The sequence below is a fragment of the Carcharhinus amblyrhynchos genome, chromosome 3, assembly GCF_965287045.1.
Source record: "Carcharhinus amblyrhynchos chromosome 3, sCarAmb.v2.hapA, whole genome shotgun sequence".
In the NCBI taxonomy this organism is placed as follows: Eukaryota; Metazoa; Chordata; class Chondrichthyes; order Carcharhiniformes; family Carcharhinidae; genus Carcharhinus; species Carcharhinus amblyrhynchos.
Window position 1 is genome coordinate 122954731 of NC_137326.1, and position 21200 is coordinate 122975930.

General features: G+C 41.4%; 1 protein-coding gene across 3 annotated transcripts in view; it reads right to left on the reverse strand.

The window, feature by feature from the left end:
- Window positions 1–476: 476 nt before the first annotated feature.
- The window catches only part of gk5 (glycerol kinase 5), a 64955-nt gene continuing 44231 nt past the window's right edge, over window positions 477–21200 (reverse strand). For all 3 annotated transcript variants that reach the window (XM_080185941.1, XM_080185940.1, XM_080185942.1), the window contains 8 exons: window positions 20504–20564; window positions 19301–19427; window positions 18767–18871; window positions 14327–14421; window positions 10310–10413; window positions 6416–6475; window positions 4728–4861; window positions 477–3269 (listed from right to left, as the gene is read on the reverse strand). In XM_080185941.1, the coding sequence (XP_080042067.1) occupies window positions 3112–3269; window positions 4728–4861; window positions 6416–6475; window positions 10310–10413; window positions 14327–14421; window positions 18767–18871; window positions 19301–19427; window positions 20504–20564 (844 nt within the window). In that variant the 3' untranslated portion in view covers window positions 477–3111. The remainder of the gene's footprint in view (window positions 3270–4727; window positions 4862–6415; window positions 6476–10309; window positions 10414–14326; window positions 14422–18766; window positions 18872–19300; window positions 19428–20503; window positions 20565–21200) is intronic.

Genomic DNA, 21200 nt, shown 5'->3' on the forward strand with positions numbered 1-21200 from the left:
ACTGACAGTAGGCAGTTTTCTTAAAGGGACAATGCGACCCTTACTTTAGCCCTTGAGGATTGTGCAATCCTTTATGTACATGGAGTTTGGATGGAGAGAAATTCCCATTAATGTAATTTTTTACAAAACAGTTCCCCAAAAAAGTAAAAGCAAACATACCTGAAAATGAAATTCACACATTAACTTTTTAAAATTACCACCAGAAGTATCGTTGTCATTTTGTGAGCTCCAAACCATTGAGAGAGTTTCTCTGATCCTTTGCATTTTGTGGCACCTGCTATCTGTTTCAGTGACTAGATTCTAATGCAAGAACTTCTCTAGTTTACTAATATAGTAATTAATTGTTGTCAATCCTGATCTTTTACCTGCCCACCAAAAATGTTAATTACAAACTTCAAATTCTTAGGACACATTGACAGATACACAATATTCATACAGTATTTTCATCTTTTAATAATTCTTGAAAATATCCACCTTTTATGTACATTATTAACACCTATTAAACAATAGCTGGGCAGATAGCATTATTTCTCTATTAAACAATTGTACAAAACAGAATTTTTTATTTGAGGAAGAAAAAAGTCCACAGCTTAGATTGCACAGGGTTTTGAAAGTAGCTCTTGGTGGATCCCAGCAAATGACGTGCTCAAATTTAAATTAAAAACGGTCAAATCCACACTATTAGCTCCATAACCCATTTTTAGGAAATTAACTGATCACAAGTTAGAAACCCTACAGTGCAGAAGGAGACCATTTGCCCATTGAGCATGCACTGACAACAATCCCACCCAGGCCCTATTCTTGTAACCCCACATATTTACCCTACTAATCTCCCAATACCAAGCATCCTGGGGCATTAAGGGGCAACTTAGCATGGCCAATGCACGTAGCCCTGACTGTGGGAGGAAACTGGAGCACCTGAGGAAACCCACGCAGGCACAGGGAGAACATGCAAACTCCACACAGACAGTGACCCCAAGCTGGGAATCAAACCTGGGTCCCTGGAACTGTCAGGCAGCAGTGCTAACCACTGAGGTGCCCTGATGGATTCAGTTTCTGAAACTGGAAAAGTTCCATGTGTGAATTAGATGTGCAATTGAACAAGGACATACTTCAAATCAACACTGATAAAATACTGGTATAACTTCTTTTAAAAAAAAATCAAAATCTAATGAGCTGGAGATAGTATCTCTTTTACTCCTACTGCATCCATTACATTTTTAAAAAATTAGAAAGCTATTTTGCAGCTTATTTTGGATCTTATTTTCTATAGAATAATGTCTCGAATGGAAACTGTGTGCTGTTGGTATCAATTCCTGGTCATCTGATTCTGCATTCCTATATTTAATTAGCAGTTTCAGAGGAGAAAAATTTTGATAAAAAAGACCTGAGAGAGAGAACACTATTATTGTAGTTAGAACTGTTTATTTTTAACCTTTACACATCAACTCAGACAAAGACATTTCACTTTTAGTTTAAGTCATTGGAATTATGCTTTCTACTTCTTAAAACATGTGGTGCAGAGGAGGTCGTAAGAAGAAAAATAAAGACATTTTCTAGCCAACAAAGGCTAATTAGGCAAGTTGTTTACAGGCCTCTGGTGGTCTTTTTGAACAGGTTGCTCACAGTTGCACAAGAGCAGAACGAATGTCCTCTGGTTTTCTGCTCAAGTGGGAATCACTTAGGTTACACTGAGCATCACCTGATAGAATGGATGTGATCAACAATCATGCACAATAGGAATAAAACTGGAAGTCCACATCCTATCATTCCATGATGCAGCAGTTTACTACTGTGCTGCTACACATGACATATTACTGGAACCTATAAATCAGAACCACAGTGGAGAGGCAGCACACGTTTAAGTGGAATTTACTGACTAGAACTGAACTGAAAGCCACCTTACTGAGAGGCACTGGCCATATACTGAAAAAGCTTAGTGTAACAGGAACAAGAGGAAATGGTTAAGTCATTGCTTCAAACAAGTTTCATAACTCCCAGAGAATTGAGCTATAAAATGGAACTCTGTAATAACTTAAGCCCATTACAATGTCTGCCTCAAAAGTCACTAGAGTTCAGCTGTTTTGAAGATGACTTAACCAGTTAACAATTTAACATTTGTAACACGAACAATTAAAATAAAATCAAGTATCTTCAACATTTTCTCAAGGACTACATTGAAACTATGACAAAACAATTTTTTTTAAATGTTCATAATGCTTTTTGTTCAGTTTAATCTAGAGTTAACAATTTGAAAATGGAATAATGAAATAAACTTGCATCTCTATGCAAGCAACTATAATAAAAAGTCTAATAAGGCACACATCGGTAATTTGTAAACTGCCATTCTGCAGAGATTTTATAGTTCAGGTAGCAATAATAAAGCACATAGTTAATTTATTCCAGATTAAAATATTTAGGAGGTAGAAATCGTACATTGCCCAACAAGAAAAAAGACTTTATTTATATAGTGCCTTCTGTCATATCAGGACGCTACAACTATCTTCCTGCAACTCAACTATTTGTGAGGTGTAGTCTTAGTTGCAATGAATTGATCATCTAGTATAGAAACACTCTCACTTTTCCTCTCCTTTGATCTTGATGGAAATTAGAATTGGGCAGTTTCCTAATTCTGCAGCCATTCTGCAATGCCAGTTTCATGCCCTGTTGAAAGTTGAAAATTGAATGCTTTCAGAACACTCTTCTGTTAGTACAGCCTTCATGCACAGTGATGGTGCACCTGACTTCGAAGATCAGCAATGCCAAGCACTCCTGCTCAACTATCACTTATTTGGACTCCACCAGTCTTGACAGCCATTTAGCTGCAAGCTAGCCTGCGATGACAAATAGCGCTGGAAGGGATTCGAAAATTCAGATGATCTTGAAATCTCCATTAATTCGATGTGCATATTGTTGCAGGCACTAATGGTCTATACCAGGGAATGTTTCCACAGTTGGTGTGTTACAAAAATGAAACAGGACTCACAGTATTCAACGTTCTTCCCTTCAGATAAATTATTTAAACCTATCTGAGAGAGCCAATTACAAACATGTACTTGGAATATTCATAGAAGAAACCTCGTCAGTGCCGTATTTTGTTCAAGTAAAAATTCACTCCTGTTTAATTTTATTGTACCAATGCATGGATCGTCGCACAGCCATTTCCCAGTTCTCTATGGTTGGTTTATAATGATGTAATACAGCTTGTGGTTTGAATATTTTTTCCACAGAGCGAATGGTCTTCAATTCTTCCCTGTTGCCCCAGTACCCTGCAACAAAATTAAACATTTCTTTTCCAGTATTAACACATACAAAAATCTGTGGGGACGATATTACCAAAAAAAATTTCAGTGAAAAATGAATGTGAAAACAGGAGAAATTCACACCTTTGAGCGACTTAAAAATCGAATCTTACCTGACTTAGGCAAAAAAAATTCTTGACAAAGCAGTTTCTCCCCAGGTCCTAAATTGCCCGTAAGCCGGCTGATAGCAGCAGAGGGTGCAATTGTGCATGTGCTGATTTCTGTGCTCAGAGCATAGAAATCTGTCATAGCTGTAGCCAGCCTCTGTACCAAAACCTGTCTCCTTTCCCCCCCAGTCAGGACTGATTGCGAACCTGATTTCTCTGCTCTCTCGCAATCAAGCTGGCTCTCCTCGCCCACTGGCCGCTGGGGCACAATGGTAAGACTGCACCATGTGTGTTTTTAAGCAACAGTACAAGGATCTTCAAAGCTTCAACCCAGAGTGGTAAGCAATACAGTTAACGTTGTGTGTCCTGTCTGACTCTTCTTTAGAACTGGAGCTCTGAAGAAGCATCATATTGGATTTAAAACATTAACTGTTTTGGCATAGATGCTGCCAGGCTCTCAGATTTTCCAGAGCTTTGTTTTTGTATCAGATCTCATTATTTTGCTCTTATTTTAATACAAGATTAATTTGTCTCATTAAGGAGATAAATATAGGAGTAAGGATTAAGAGCATTATTATAGAAATAGGAAAGAAATTAAGTTAAAATGATTCTCATGCACACTCAGTCGAGATTTATGTTGATAGAGATCTGGAAAAAAAGTGTGCCAGGCTATTGACTTAGTAAGAGATTGGTACATGACTTAGAAAGGATACAATGATGCTGAAGAAAGCCAGTAGATCAATAATATAGAGGAAAGAGGGAGGCAGGGAAACATTTTGTAAGGGGGAAGTGACAAGATACTTATTTTCACTTGAATGTCAATGAAGGAATTTCTTTAATAACCAAATATCGTAGAATCGTAGAACCCTACAGTGCAGAAAGAGGCCCATCGAGTCTGCACTGACCACAATCCCACCCAGGCCCTACCCCCGTATCCCTACATATTTTACCCACTAATCCCTCTAACCTACACATCCCGGGACACTAAGGGGCAACTTTAGCACGGCCAATCAACCTAACCCGTACATCTTTGGACTGTGGGAGGAAATCGGAGCACCTGGAGGAAACCCACGCAGACACAAGGAGAACGTGCAAACTCCACGCAGACAATGACCCGAGACCCTGGAGCTGTGAAGCAGCAGTGCTAACCACTGTGCTACCGTGCCGCACAGTCAATGCCAGTCAAACTTTGTTGACAAATTAGGAACGGACAACGGAAGGCCTTTCTACAAATGAAAGTTCAATTTCTGAAGATAATTGACAAAAAAAATTTATATAACAAAATAGTATATTGAAAAAGTTCATTATTCCAACATACCAATTGCAAGGCCAGCTAAAAAGGCTGCCCCTAGGCTGGACATATCCACACGTTTAGGCTTCTCAATATCTTGGATAAGGAGATCTGTGGTAAGCTGCATGACAAACTGATTGTTGCATATACCTCCATCTGCCCTGCATACGACAAAACAAAACAGTTCATCAGCACCAAGGACATAAACAAGCAACAGAATCTATCTTTTCATCAGGAAAAACTCAGTTCACCACCAGCCATACCAGCAAAAAGAAAAAACCATAATCAACATTTTAAAAGCAAAAGCTGGAATTTTTCTGAGGGAGGGTCATATGGACTCTCGAAGCACCAATACTGGTTTTTTAGCTCCACAGATCATAGAATCCCTACGGGAGACGGAATTGCGCGGAGGGTGTGGAGAGTCTACAGAAGGATCTAGATAGGCTGGGCGAATGGGCCAGGAACTGGCAAATGGAATTTAATGTTGGCAAGTGCAAGGTGGTCCACTTTGGTAGGAATAATGGTAGGAAGGATTATTACTTACGTGGCGAAAAACTGCAGCAGGCGACGGTGCAGAGGGACCTCGGGGTCCTTGTGCATGAGTCGCAAAAACCCAGCTTGCAGGTGCAGCAGGTGGTCAGGAAGGCTAATGGGATGCTGGCCTTCATAGCGAAGGGGATTGAATATAAAAGTAGGGAGGTCTTGCTGCGGCTATATAGGGCATTGGTGAGGCCGCAGCTGGAGTAGTGTGCGCAGTTTTGGGCGCCGTACTTACGCAAGGATATTTTGGCCTTGGAGGGAGTGCAGAGGAGGTTTACTAGGCTGATGCCGGAGTTGAGGGGGTTGAGCTATGAGGAGAGGCTGAATAAAAGTAGGCTTGTACTCGTTAGAGTTTAGAAGAATGAGGGGAGATCTCATTGAGACGTATAAGATGATGAATGGGATGGATAGGATAGAGGTGGAGAGACTCTTCCCGCTCAGAAAGGACAGTAGGACTAGGGGGCACAGCCTCAAGGGGGGAGGGGGGTTTAGAACGGAGTTGAGGAAGAACTTCTTCACTCAAAAGGGTGGTGAATCTCTGGAATTCTCTGCCCGTTGAAGTGGTGGAGGCTGCCTCGCTAAATATTTTTAAGACGCGGGTTGATGGGTTTTTGATAAGAGAGGGGATTAAGGGTTATGGGGAGAGGGCGGGAAAGTGGAACTGAGCCACGACAGATCAGCCATGATCTTATTGAATGGCAGGGCAGGCTCGAAGGGCCAGATGGCCTACTCCTGCTCCTATTTCTTATGTTCTTATTGACTCTACACCGACCACAATCCCATGTAGGCCCTATTCCCATAACCCCTCATATTTACCCTGCCAATCCCCCCCAACACTAGGGTCAATTTAGTATGGCCAATCAATCAATCAACACAACCCACACATCTTTGGAGTGTGGAAGGAAACCCATGCAGACATGGGGAGAATGTGTAGACTGCACACAGTGACCCGAGGCCGGAATTGAACCCAGGTCCCTAGTGCTGTGAGACAGCAGTACTAATCACTGTGCCACCCTCAGATGCTGCAAGACTTGCTGAGTTTTCCCAGCATCATTACAGTAAGTTCCCCCCACCATTGCTATCTGCAAATTTTCATTGGGTTAATTATAAAATGCAGCATTTCAATCACACAATGCTTTCTGTAGCCCAATGTCCTGATATTCAGCAGCACATACCTGATGCTAGTAACTGGAATTTGGACTTCTCTCAGCATTGTATCATACAGTTGTTTGTTTCTGAATGAAACAAAACAAAATGGTCAAACATACTATTTAAATACAAGATAGAGAGAGAGAGAGAGAGAGAATTCCATACACTTTAATGGACTGGTACAAATGTTGCAAATTTGTGGATTTTGTTTTGGAATTCAGGTGAATTTTGCTCTCAAGAGGCAGAATGCACATTCACTGAGAGTTATCAACAGCACATATTAAAAGCAGAAGATTCAATTTCATGTGATTTAAACACCAGTATTGACTAATGCGGTTAGAGCTAATAATTGGATTGGTTTCTATTCCACTCTTCATTTTTGCTGAACCTTTTATGTTTCATATTTCCACAATGCCATTAGCTGTTCATAGAATCATAGAAACCCTACAGTGCAGGAGGCCAATTGAGCCTGCACCAACAACACTCCCACCCAGGCCCTATCCCCATAACCCCACATAGTTACCCTGCTAATCCCCTGACACATAGGGGCAATTTAGCACGACCGACCTAACCTGCACCTCTTTGGTGTGTGGGAGGAAACTGGAGCATGGGGACAATGTCCACATAGAGAGTCACCCAAGGCAGTAATTGAACCCAGGTCCTCAGCATGTAAGGCAGCAGTGCTAATCACTGTGCCATTGTGCTGTATAAAATTGCTATCACGTGATAGATGGAGAGGACAATGTTAAACTCAGCAGATCTTCCCCACCAAGATGGCACCAGAGCGCAGTGACTTCTTACAAGCTGTGCCCAGTGTACCTTCTAATTCTACTCTTTCCCCCCGCTTTCTACACTTCTAAAACTTTATTCCAATTCTTTTAAACTCTACCTTTCTCTACACCCTAGCTATGACTATAATACTACATTCTGCACCCTTTTGTTTCCTTGCGTCTGAACAGTATACTTTGACTGATAGCACGCAAGAAACAATACTTTTCACTCTGTACTAATAGATGTGACAATAATAAATCAAATCAAATAACCACAAGCGGAATGGAGCGGGGAGGGAGGGTGCTGGTGCATGGCAGGGGGAGGGGGGGGGCAGTTTCAATGAAGAAGTCTACAAAGAAAAAGGCACAGAAAAGATTGCAGAGGACAAGGTTTACTTGAACGAATTCTGCAATATAATTGAGAAGTTATGCAGAAACCCCAAATGTGATCTAAAAAAAAATGATCTACAAAGTGGGCGACACGAGTTCACCCCCGCAATTGCCAACCTCCCCCGAGGATTCTGTGGGAGGAAGATGCGTCACACTGTCTAGTGGCAGAATTCAATGAGTAGAATGCACAGGGAACCAACACAATGGAACAGGAATCATGGTAATCTTACAGAAGAGCACTGATTTTAACTTTGCATTATGTACTTCCACAGTGCTATTGCTAAGATTTTATTCTTTTTCCTGTCTTCTTGCTCTTCGAATGCACTTCACAATCCTTGTTCAGAAAGTACAGCTGTCAGAACTGCAGGAACCAGCCAGGATGATCACTGATGCTATTGGACTGCACATGCTTTGCCAAGTGTTTCTCTTCCCAGACATATAGTTCACCGCAACACAATGCTTCATAACTGGCAATGCTGTAGCCACAGAAGACAGGTTCAAGCTTACAGTTCTTAAGCCTGGAAATTACAGTCATCAGCCAGCCATGATACTTGGACATACCCGTAACTGAGAATGTATTAAAAAAACCCAGCAGCATGGGGAAAAACTAGAAGATTTATTCAAAACATGAAAAGTAAATTTCCAACTATGTGAATGATTTGTACAGGTCTAATGCTTCCTCTAAATTCCATTAATATACACACTATGCTAAGTATATTTGAATTATTGTCACATGTATTGGTATACAGCAAAAAGTGGTAAACAAAGCCAGACAAAGCATATACTTCAGAGTGCATGGGGGAGGAGGAAAGGAGACGGTGCAGAATGTAGTGTTACAGTCATAGCTAGGGTGTTGAGAAGGATCAGCTTAATACAAAGCAGGTCCATTCAAAAGTCTGAAGGTAAGCAGGGAAGAAGCTGTTCTTGAGTCGGTGGGCACGTGGCCTCAGCCCTTCTGTATCTTTTTCCCCAGTGAAAGGTGGAGCAGGTGGGCTGGATAAGGAATTAGTGTGATTTCCCTCACTCAAGTGCATACGATAACAATGGTTAGCACTGCTGCCTCATAGGATGTGTCTAGGGCAGTGGATAGAGGAGAGCCGGTGGATGTGGTCTTTCTGGATTTTCAGAAGGCGTTTGACAAGGTACCTCACAAGAGGTTATTGCAGAAGGTCAGGGGACATGGAGTTGGGGGTAGGGTGTTAGCGTGGATAGAGGATTGGTTGTCAAATAGGAGGCAGAGAGTGGGGGTCAATGGGTGCTATTCGGATTGGCGGTTGGTGACTAGTGGGGTGCCCCAGGGGTCGGTGCTGGGGCCTCAGCTATTTACCATTTATATAGATGATCTGGAGGAGGGAACCGAGTGCAGGGTGTCAAAATTTGCTGATGACACCAAGATTGGGGGAAAGGCAAATTGTGCGGAGGGTGTGGAGAGTCTGCAGAAGGATCTAGATAGGCTGGGCGAATGGGCCAGGAAATGGCAAATGGAATTTAATGTTGGCAAGTGTGAGGTGGTCCACTTTGGTAGGAAGAATGGTAGGAAGGACTATTACTTACGTGGCGAAAAACTGCAGCAGGCGACGGTGCAGAGGGACCTCGGGGTCCTTGTGCATGAGTCACAAAAACCCAGCTTGCAGGTGCAGCAGGTGGTCAGGAAGGCGAATGGGATGCTGGCCTTCATAGCGAGGGGGATTGAATATAAAAGTAGGGAGGTCTTGCTGCAGCTGTATAGGGCATTGGTGAGACCGCAGCTGGAGTACTGTGTGCAGTTTTGGGCGCCGCACCTGCACAAGGATATTTTGGCCCTGGAGGGAGTGCAGAGGAGGTTTACTAGGCTGATACCGGAGTTGAGGGGATTGAGCTATGAGGAGAGGCTGAATAAACTAGGCTTGTACTCGTTAGAGTTTAGAAGAATGAGGGGAGATCTCATTGAGACGTATAAGATGATGAATGGGATGGATAGGATAGAGGTGGAGAGACTCTTCCCGCTCAAAAAAGACAGTAGAACTAGGGGGCACAGCCTCAAGATAAAGGGGAGGCGGTTTAGAATGGAGTTGAGGAGGAACTTCTTCACTCAAAGGGTGGTGAATCTCTGGAATTCTCTGCCCGTTGAAGTGGTGGAGGCTGCCTCGCTAAATATTTTTAAGAAGCGGGTTGATGGGTTCTTGATAAGAGAGGGGATTAAGGGTTATGGGGAGAGGGCGGGAAAGTGGAACTGAGCCACAACAGATCAGCCATGATCTTATTGAATGGCGGGGCAGGCTCGAAGGGCTAGATGGCCTACTCCTGCTCCTATTTCTTATGTTCTTATGTTCTTATAGCGCCAGGGAAGGTAGTGGAAGCAGATACGATAGTGAGCTTTAAAGGAGCGTCCGGACAAATATACGAATAGGATAGGAATAGAGAGATACGGTTCCCAGAAGGGTAGGTGGTTTTAGTTCAGGTCGGGCAGCATGGTCGGTGCGGGCCTGAAGGGCCTGTTCCTGTGCTGTGATTTTCTTTGTTCTTTGATTCTCAGTTTGGGTCACTGTCTGTGCATTCTCCCAGTGTCCGTGTGGGTTTCTTCCCACAGTTCGAAAAACATGCTGGTTAGGTGTACTGGCTACGCTAAATTCTCCCTCAGTGTACCTGAGCAGGTGCCGGAGTATGGCGACTAGGGGATTTTCACAATAATTTCATTGCAATGTTAACATAAGCCAACCTGTGATACTATTAAACTAAGAAAATCCAAACAAGCAAACGTATTGTTTTTTGTCCACACACCTGAAGGCTATAGATTCCAGTATTGCTCGTATTAGGTGAGTTTTGGTCGTTGAAGGTTTCAGTCCCATAAATGACGCACAAGCGTTAGGATCATTTAATGGAGCCTAACCAAAAGAAAACATTTTCATTTCGTTAACAGCAGTATATAGTTCCACACGGCACACATAAAGTATCTTGGGTTATCGAATTTTAAAAAAAAACATGACTTACAGAGGACAGTGAGAGGCAGCATAAAAGAAAGGAGGAAAATTATGTCTTTTTTTGTGAAAGTTGTAATTTCTGGAACTTACAGGGTGGGTCAGTTTAAAATATTACGCATTCTTATGTATATGGTGTCTCAAGAGATTTAAGGCGATTTAATTTATACGCAATCCATAAATTAAATAGCTCTTAGCAACCAGTTCAAAGCTAGTTGGGCAAATTACAATGAATTACATGTTTCAGTGGCAGTACAACCTGCAACGCAATGCTCTACATTAAATTAACGGGTAAATACGTTACAAGATGGGGCACTCTGAGTCACACGATGCAAGGTAGGCCTCAAATTTGACAACAGTCTGTGTCAAGCTCAGCCAGGAGAACAGGCTCAGAATTCACATGCTAGCAAGGAAAAGGCAAGGAGAATAGAGTAGGGGTTTTACTCTTGTTCAATATCTAGTTCCTCTGCTGACATGCATACATCAAACCAGATGGCCGCTGTGCCCCAAATATCAAATAGCAGACAGATGATGTCTATGCTCATGCATCACAAATAGTCATTTGTTGAACAGAGGGCTCTTGGCACTTTTAAATTCACTTCTTGCAAAGCGAGAGAGAGTTAGGAGGAGGAATAAAGGAAAAGTTGAAAACTGGGTCCAGTAGACATGCAATGAAGCTAGCACTGTAACTGACAAACCTATGGAATTACATAGTCAATACAACTAATAGAGTTTAAAAATTAGGAGTTAAAATTGAAAGCACTAAATGGCTTAAAACAATAGAATATTCTTGCCAAAAGTACCATTATTTCAGGCTACAAGCTCAGTTAACAGATGATAATGATTTCAACTACACATCAGATGCAAAAATAGGAAATTGGGCCAACTGAATAACTTTTTTTAAAAAAATTCATTCATTCATGGGACACAGCCAGCATTTATTACCCATCCCTAGTTGCCCTTGCTCAGAGGGCAGTTGAGAGTCAACCACATTGCTGTGGCTCTGGTGTCACTTGCAGGCCAAAACAAGTAAGGAAGGATGGCAGATTTTCTTTCCTAAAGGGCTGCTGAAATGAAATAAAATAAAATTCTGTCTGAAGTCTCCCACAACATAATGGTATTATTTAGTACATATGGCTGTCTTGAAATTCTTTCCCACTGTGTGTGTGAGTGTGTGGGGGGGGGGATCTTCTGCGAATTTTCTTATTCTCATCTTTTGCAACTCCAAAATGCAGATCAAGTTAACCAGTTTTATTATGCCACCAAGAATTAAAATTTGCCATTGCTAAGAAACACTAGCTATTTAACAAGACGACCATATTTAGTAAATTATTGATTCTTCAATGCTGCATTTTTCTCCCCTTATAAATTGAACACCTGATACAGCTGAGACAGGGCAAACTGAATTTCTTGAATGTAGCATTTGGAGGATACAAGCCTAATTCTTAAATTCCCACCCCAGACTGCAATTATTTTAAAGAAAATGTATAGACTGTTGACAAGATCATCATTCTCTTCCCAGGTCTTGACTTGGGTTCAATTCCAGCCTTGGGTCACTATCTGTGTGGAGTTTGCACATTCTCCCCATGTCTGCGTGGGTTTCCTTCAGGTGCACTGATTTCCTCCCACAGTCCAAAGATGTGCAGGATAGGTTGATTGGTCATGCTAAATTGTCCCTCAGTGTCAGGGTAAATATGAGGGGTTACGGGAATAGAACCTGGGTGGGATTGTGGTCAGTGCATATTTGATGGGCTGAATTATCTCCTTCTGCACCATAGGAATTCTATGATTCGCTATGAACATTGCACAAATCAGTGAACATCTCCACTTCAGACCTTATAACACAGGGAAGACCATTAATGAAGGAACTCAGTGAAAGACAGGAAGAATGAGTTTTTTTCATAATAAAGTCTACAATAAATCAATTTCTGGCTCAGACTCAAATTATTCATTGCCTTACTGTCCAACAGGCCAGCACAAAGCCACAATCAGGTGCATGAACCAGATTCCAGTGAGTGTCTCATTTTATTAACAAATTAGAGATGCCAAACAGTTTGGAGTACTATGTCCTCATCAGCAAACAGTAAAACAGAAACAACAATTTAGAATTGTTCCTACAGAGTCATGTCAGCTCTTAAAGGGACTATTGTTAGTGTGCAAAACAATTGAGAATCACCCTTCCTTCCAAAATGTTGGTAAATGTTGAGGTCATCCATTTTGGTAGGAGTAACAGCAAAATGGACTGTTATTTAAATGGTAAAAAAATTGCAGAACGCTGCTGTGCACAGGGACTTGGGCAAGAACCTCAACGAGTTGGTTTGCAGGTAATTAAGACGGTAAATGGAATTTTGTCCTTCATTGCTAGAGGGATGGAGTTTAAAAACAGCGAGGTTATGAGGCCACACCTGGAGTACTCTGTACAGCTTTGGTCTCCTTACTTGAGAAAGGATATACTGGAACCGGAGGGGGTGCAGGAGAGATTCACTAGGTTGATTCCGGAGTTGAGGATTGGCTTATGAGGAGAGACTGCGTAGACTGGGGCTATACTCATTGGAGTTCAGAAGAATGAGGGGAGATCTTATAGAAACATTGAAGCAGGAAAGTTGTTTCCACTGGTGGATGAAACTAGAACTAGGGGGCATAGCCTCAAAAGGGGGAGCAGATTTAAGACCAAGTTCAGGAGGAACTTCTTCACACAAAGGGTTGTGAATTTGTGGAATTCCCTGCTCAGTGAAGCAACTGAGGGTCAACAGGCTACTCATCGAAATAAGCAAAACATCAGAGCCACGGTTGATGTTGAAGAAGTAGTAATAACTACGTGCTAGCATCTGCTTGACATGTTCCACAAGGCGTGTTTGTGGCTTTAGTCTGGCTCCCAGGCAGAAGTGCTAACTATATAAGAAATAGGAGCAGGAGTAGGCCATCTAGCCCTTCGAGCCTGCCCCGCCATTCAATAAGATCATGGCTGATCTGTCGTGGCTCAGTTCCACCTTCCCGCCCCTCTCCCCATAACCCTTAATCCATGATAAGAAAGGAGGCAAATAAAATGCCTGGTCTACATGATGCAAACTGATTTCCTCAAAAGTGCGAAATTTCCTTCTAATAGCAGAGCTCCCATAACATTGCTTACTGGTAGTTTTAGGCCTGGGTATGAAACTGCTAACCTGCTTGTACATTCACACATGCTACTGTAGGCAGGTGGTGCCAGGTATTGTAGTTACTGGCTGCGATCACAAAGGCTCTAAATAAACATCAATAAGTATTACTTGATGTTGTGAACAGGTAGGTGAATCTCAGCCTGCAATGCTGAAAAACTCAGTATCTGGCTGCCTGTAATTGTGATGTGGAGATGCTGGTGTTGGACTGGGATAAACACAGTAAGAAGTCTCGCAACACCAGGTTAAAGTTTATTTGGTAGCAAACTCCACTAGCTTTTGAAGCGCTGCTCCTTTGCCAAGTGAGTGACGAAGGAGCAGCGCTCCTAAAGTTAGTGGTGTTTGCTACCAAATAAACCTGTTGGACTTTAACCTAGTGTTGAGAGAATTCATACTGTGCCTGTAATCGGGCAGTCAGCATGAAATCCACATTCCAGGGCCACTCCAGGCTGGAACTGTTTTCTCATGCCCACTTTTAGGCCTGCTGATCGCACTTGCCCATCATGCAAAAAATTCATGTTTGTAAGGTTCCTGGTCTTTAGATTTTTAAAAGATTGCAAGTGCCATATTCACCCAAGAGGTGTTAAATCATTCAGTATTTAATGAGAATCATTTTGGAATTGCTGTCGAAGAGAAAGAAGTACATCTCTGTTGTGGACATTTACCTGTAATCCACTGAATGATGGGACAAAGTATACACCATCCGAACTCTGCACTTCCTGTGCTATCTTTTCAGTTTCAGAAACATCAGAGAATAAACCTGGAAAGATATGAAGGATTAAAAGAAGGAGAATGGATTTGGATGGTTCAGTAGGTTAGAAAATTTTGCCATTTTATTCAGTCTAGAACCCAGGCTTCAGTGACTAGAAAAACATCTTGGTCACAAAAAGAAAATCAAGTTAGATTCTTATACAAAAAAAAATAGATTTACTTAGTTACCACAAGGACAAAAGACTGATTGCTGGGGCAATTGGAAATGGCAAAATTAAGATTTAAAGTTTATTTATTAGTGTAACAAGTAGGCTTGCATTAACACTGCAATGAAGTTACTGTGAAAATCCCCCAGTCGCTACACTCCAGCACCTGATCAGGGACACCGAAGGAGAACTTAAGGTGCCAATGAACCTAAGCAGCACATCTTTCTGACTGTGGAAGGAAGTTGGAGCACCCAGAGGAACCCACGCAGTCACATGGAGAATGTGCAGATTCCGCACAGACACAGTGACCCAAGCTGGCAATCAAACCTGAGTCCCTGATGCTGTGAGGCAGCTTTGCTAACCACTGTGCCACCATGCACTTGGTTATGTAAGAAATATGGAGCAAAGGCATTTCACAGAATCCTTACAGTGCAAAAGAGGTCATTTCACCCATTGAGTCTGCACTAACAACAATCCCACCCTATCCCTGTAGCCTCACCGATTTACCCTACCTAATCCCCCTGACTCTAAAGGGGAAATTTAGCACGGCCAATCCACCTAACCCATCCATCTTTGGACTGTAGGAGGAAACCAGAGCACGCGGAGGAAACCCATGCAAGACATGGGGAGAATGTGCAAACCCCACACAGACAGTGACTTGTGGCAGGAATTGAACCCGGGTCCCTGGTGTTGTGAGGCAACAGTGCTAATCACTATCCCAAGTGTGAGCGGACATAATTAATCAAAAGGAAGGTATCGAACAAACTGAATCAAAGGAAGATAAAAGATAAAGTGCTGGCCCAGACTGGATATATCCAACAATATTTAAGAAAACTGGTGAAGAAGTAGTGGTGAATACATGAATTAAATTTTAGAGTCCAATTATTATGGGCAGTCTCATGGGAAATGTGATGGAGTGTAAAGTCTATTAGTCACAAATTAACACTGCAATGAAGTTACTGTGAAATTCCCCTAGTCGCCAGCATCTGGCGCCTGTTCAGGTCAATGCACCCAATCAGCACATCTTTCAGACTTGGGAGGAAACTGCAGCACCTGCAAGAAACCCACACAGCCACAGGGAGAATGTGCAAACTCCACAGTGACCCAAGCCAGGAATCAAACCCGGGAGACTGGTGCTATGAAGCAGCAATGCTAACCACTGTGCTACCATGCCACCCCCGGTGTGAAGTTGTGCCCTTTGAGTTCACTTCCACCATTACAGGAAGGCTAAGTAGTTTACTCTAAATGGCACAACTTTGAGAAGCATTAATTAGCAGAGACACCTTGATAATGCATACACACAAATACTGGATGGAGATAAAGTTGATAATGTGCTTAAAATGGTAAATGGGTTACGACGGTTTATATATATTGTAATAGGATATAAAAGCGAAGAGTTCATGCTAGAATTTTATAAAATCACTGGTTAGGACTCAGCTGGAGTGGACAATTCTGGACACCAAATCTAGGGAAGGACATAAAGGCCTTAGAAAGGGTACAGAGATTGGAAAAGTTAAGACTATTCCCCTTGGATTAAGAACTGACCAAATTGAGAGGTTTTTTTAAAGATGGTATGTGTTGAGAGAGAAGAGGAGTGTAAAAAAAAATTCTTCAAATGCGTGGTTAGGTAATAAGTATAGATCACAGGTTCAAAGTCATTGACAAAAGATTTAGAAGCGCAATGAAGAAAATTATTTCACTGAAAAGTTGCCAGGATCTGGGGTAATCTACCTGAAAATGGTCATGGAAGCTGATTCCATAAGTATTTTAGGAAAAGAAGCTGGACAGGTATTTGAGGATGAGGAATTCATAGAGTTACCGACAAGAGGGCATGTAGGACTGTGCATGTCTTTCAAAGAGCTAGCACAGTCATGACGGGTCAAGTGACCTCCGTCTTTGGTATAAATTCATCGAAAATTAAGGCAGAGATTTGGAGGGTAGTCAATCCAATACTCAGTTCGAAAAAGACCTTGGTTATTCACCTTATCTATGCCCCTCATGATTTTATAAACCTCTATAAAAAGGTGACCCCTCATCCTCCTGGTGCTACTTGAAGAGGAGAAGGGAATTTGCATAATATCCAGGTTAACCTTCCTTCCCAGATACCCAGAAAAAGGAAGACAAGAGCTAACCCAAGTCAGTGCAGAAGGGTTTGCTTAAAAATCTTTAATAACAATGTAATTATTAAATATTCTTGAAGAAAATAATTAGAAACAGCCAATGTGGAATTCAGAAATCAGATCATTGCTCACAAATTAGGCAAGAGTTCTTTAGAAGTAACACAAATAATGAGTGGGGAAATGCAGAGAATATGGTGTAAGCGGATTTTATTTCCAGAAACACACAACACATGAATGAACAGACATTTGGCGATATAAAAAAAAGCATTCAAAGCAGCATTGCAGGGTGATAAAGGCATTTATAATAACAGCTTTGCTGGCAAGGATTATCAGATATAAAATATACAATAATGAATCTGCATAAGATGTAGGAGCAGAACTAGGCCATTTGGCAAAGGAAAAATAAAAACCTTAAGACCACAGGTGGATAACAGTGTCCAGTTTTGAGGCATGATAGCGTGTAAAAGGCAACAAAGAATCACCAGCATGATATTTAATCTGGAGACATACAAATGTAATGAATGACTTGAAAAATTGGGGTTGCTTTCATTGAAATGGTGAGATTTTTGTTGAAATGGAGAAGAAACAACGGCTGAGAGGTCCAGAGTTGAGGAGTCAAAACACACAGTCATGTTCTTCTTTGGTTCAGTTGGCAGCAATCATGAGTCAAATGGTGGTGGGTTCAAGACCCGCTACATTTTTGAACAAAATCTGCACACTACAGATAGGAGTGCCACATCGTCAGTAGTTCAGTCTTTAAGATGACTGAAGCCCCACTTGTCTGCTCAATTGAATGCAAAAAAATCACAGAGTCATAGATATACAGAGCAAAAACAGGCTCTTTGGCCCAACTTATCCATGCCAACCAGGTTTCCTAAACTGAACAAGTCCCACTTGCCTACCTTTGGCCCTCTCTCTCTAAACCTTTCATGTCCATGTACCTGTCCAAATGTATTTTAAATGTATGTTGTAATTGTACCCACATCTCTACCATCTCCTCTGGCAGCTCATTTCATATACACACCACCTTGAGTGAGAAAAAGCTCCCTGGGGGAAAAGACCTTGGTTATTCACCTTATCTATGCCCCTCATGATTTTATAAACCTCTATAAAAAGGTGACCCCTCATCCTCCTGGTGCTACTTGAAGAGGAGAAGGGAATTTGCATAATATCCAAGTTAACCTTCCTTCCCAGATACCAAGAACAGACTATCTGGTCATTGATAAGAACTTGTCCAGAACCAAGTTTTCAAATGTGTCTACACAATATTGACTGTACTGCAAAAATAATCCATTAGTTAATAATTTGTGATGGGACATCCTGAGAATGCAGAAGACGATTGCTAACATATTCTTTTAGTGGATCAAAATCTTTGAAACTGAAGAAAAAAAAAATCGTAACCCTGCATTTAACTCTTGCAATGCTAGAAATGGGAATGCTTTATAACAATAGTGGAAGACAAAACTAGAAAATGAAGGAAGGATGGTGTTCTATTGCCCGACACCTACGTTACTTAAATTGGAAAGCAGAATACTGCTGATGCTGGAAACCTGAAATAAAAACAGCAAAAGTGCTTAAAAAAACTCAGCAGGTCAGGCACACCAGTACAGAGAGAGAAACTGAGTTGACGTTTCAGGTGTGTGACCTTTCAATAGCTTTTTCCAGCATTTTCTACCTTTATTACATACTTGGCATAGCTGGTGAAATTTATTTATTAATTAGTGTCACAAATAGGCTTACATTAACAGTGCAATGAAGAAGTCGCTGTGAAAATCCCCTAGTCGCCACACTCTGGCGCCTGTTTAGGTGCACCGTGGAAGAATTTAGCATGGCCAATGCACCTAACCAGCACGTCTTTCACACTTCATTCACAAAATAAATCCTGGGAGAGAGAATCATGATGCAGGAACAATTAAGGTAATTAACATTTTTATTGATTGAATTGATATTGTTTAAACAATCAAGTGCAAACATACAGAAAAGGGTGACGTACAAAAGTTCAACTGAAATTCAAGGAGTAATTGCATCTTCTCCCCAAAGACGGTAGCACAGTAACAAACCTACTTACCCAGTTGCTGTGCCCACTGGATCACTTTACCCGTATCAGAAGCATTTCCTTCAGCTATGTATGTAATTTCAGATCCAATCTTCCAGCCAACCAATGGATAAAGGCCTGCATTAATAAATAATGGCATTAGAAGCACAATTCACACACTGTACACACAGGACTCTGAGGTGTCCCAAATTCACATTGCGGCCATCAACTCCAATCCCTTAATACTTCTACCAGGGAATCCGAAGAGCATTTTTAGCTCTCATGGTTGTTTTAAGATGTGTACCATGGCTACCATTTGGTCTTCTGGTCCTGCTGATGGCACCCCCATGGTGTTTCCTAATGCTTGGCTGGGGGAGATGATAAAGTCCCGCCACATATTATAAACAGTGAACGTGAACACGAATCTCAGACAAATGGTTAATTTCATCACTCCACATAACCGTTGCACAATGACTTCCATACTGGAGGGTTACCAAATGTTTCATGTAGATGACAAGCTTATTGAGTGAATCAATGCTGTGCAATGATGAAAATATACTGCTGTACCTGTTACAGAAGCATGAGGCTTGGTTCCAGTGTTGATAGACATGAAAGTGCCTGTTCCCATTGTGAGTTTCACGTTTCCTGGTTCAAAGCAGCATTCACCAAACATGGCCGCCTGTTGATCTGCTGCCTGTACGGAGTGGGGGGTGTTTAGAAGAATTAAGACATTCTGAAGGAGACACACACAATCACTTGTCAAATCTATTTTATTCAAATTGACACTTCAACTCTTTCACGTTATCTTTGATTGGGAGAAATGGGAAAAGCTCACACCTCTACATGGATGCCATCAAATCACACTCCATGTGTGCCAATTAATAAAATTCTCTGATCTCTTGCTAACCAGAAACATCCCCTAGCCCCTGCAACCCGAAGAGACAGGAAAAATTATTCACTGAGATAGTCAATGTGATAATAGAATATAACTAATTAAGCCTTGACACTCCAATACTTGCATATGCCATGTGCAGTTTCCAAGTAAACATTTCTGTTAAACAAAACATTTAGAACTTTCTCTGAATGACTAAAGATTTTTAAACCTTGTTCACAATTTGAAAGTGACCACTATTTTTATTTTTCAAATAACAGGATTTAAATATTTTGCTACGTTGTGCGTTTCTGGATGAGCTCTGTATAAAAGATGGTGTGGAGATGCCAGTGTCAGACTGGAGCAGGCACAGTAATAAGCCTCACAACACCAGTTTAAAGTCCAACAGGTTTATTTGGAATCACGAGCTCCGAGTGCTGCTCCTTCATCAGGTAAGTGGAGAGGTAGGTTTCACTAACACAGCACATATAGAGAAAGAAACAACTGCAAGATAATGTCTTGTCTGCTTTCTTGCATCTTTGTAGAAACTTGATGTCTGTCAACACGGGCGATCTTCCTGGACATCCTCTCCATTTTGAGCAGCGCTCCGAAAGCTCGTGATTCCAAATAAACCTGTTGGACTTTAACCTGGTGTTGTGAGACTTCTATAAAAGATAACAATGTTAAGCTAGAGGGAATTATATTACTGCTCAGTAATAATTATGCAGAAATTGCTGACCAAAAAGTCAAAACTAGAACGCACAAATCTGCATATTAGTTTGGAAAGTCAGAATGATCCACACTATATCAAGAGCACTTTCCTTCGATGTTATACAAGTTAGTATGCTGCACAAAATGGGAAAAACATTTCAGAATATTAAGTATACTTCAGTACTTACCAATGCCATTATTTGAATAGGAGTTCCAAATATACTTTTATCAGTGTAACCAAAGTTGTGGCTAAAATAAGGGGTGGGGCAGGGGGGAGGGAGTTGGAGAGAAAGGACAAAAGAACATTATTTTAACCAAGTTACATAATAATATTTTTCAAATGGACAATAGATTTTGAATATCAAGTTAAAAATTGTTACTGAATATTACTTGGAAATATTCTGCGCAATTCTAGTTTGGAAGAAAGGCAAATGTCATAAATTTAATTTCCTTGGTGCACTGCAAGAGTTCACATGAACTCACATCTGAGCTATTGTCATTAATGAATAATATTACATTCAGTGAAGTGATTCTGATTTGATTGTCACATGTATTAGTATACAGTGACAAGTACTGTTTCTTGCACGCTACACAGACAAAGCAAACCGTTCATAGAGAGGGTGCAGAATGTAGCGTCACTATCATAGCTAGAGTGTAGAGAAAGATCAACTTAATGAAAGGTAGGTCTATTCAAAAGTCTGACAGCAGTAGGGAAGAAGCTGTTCTTAAGTTGGTTGGTACGAGACCTCAGACTTTCCTATCTTTTTCCTGATGGAAGAAGGTGGAAGAGAGAATGTCTGGGGAGTTGGTTTGTATCATGACTTAAGCTGGATCAGAACTGGGAACTAGAAAAGCAAAGTTCAGCAAGTAAGAGGAGATCTAGGC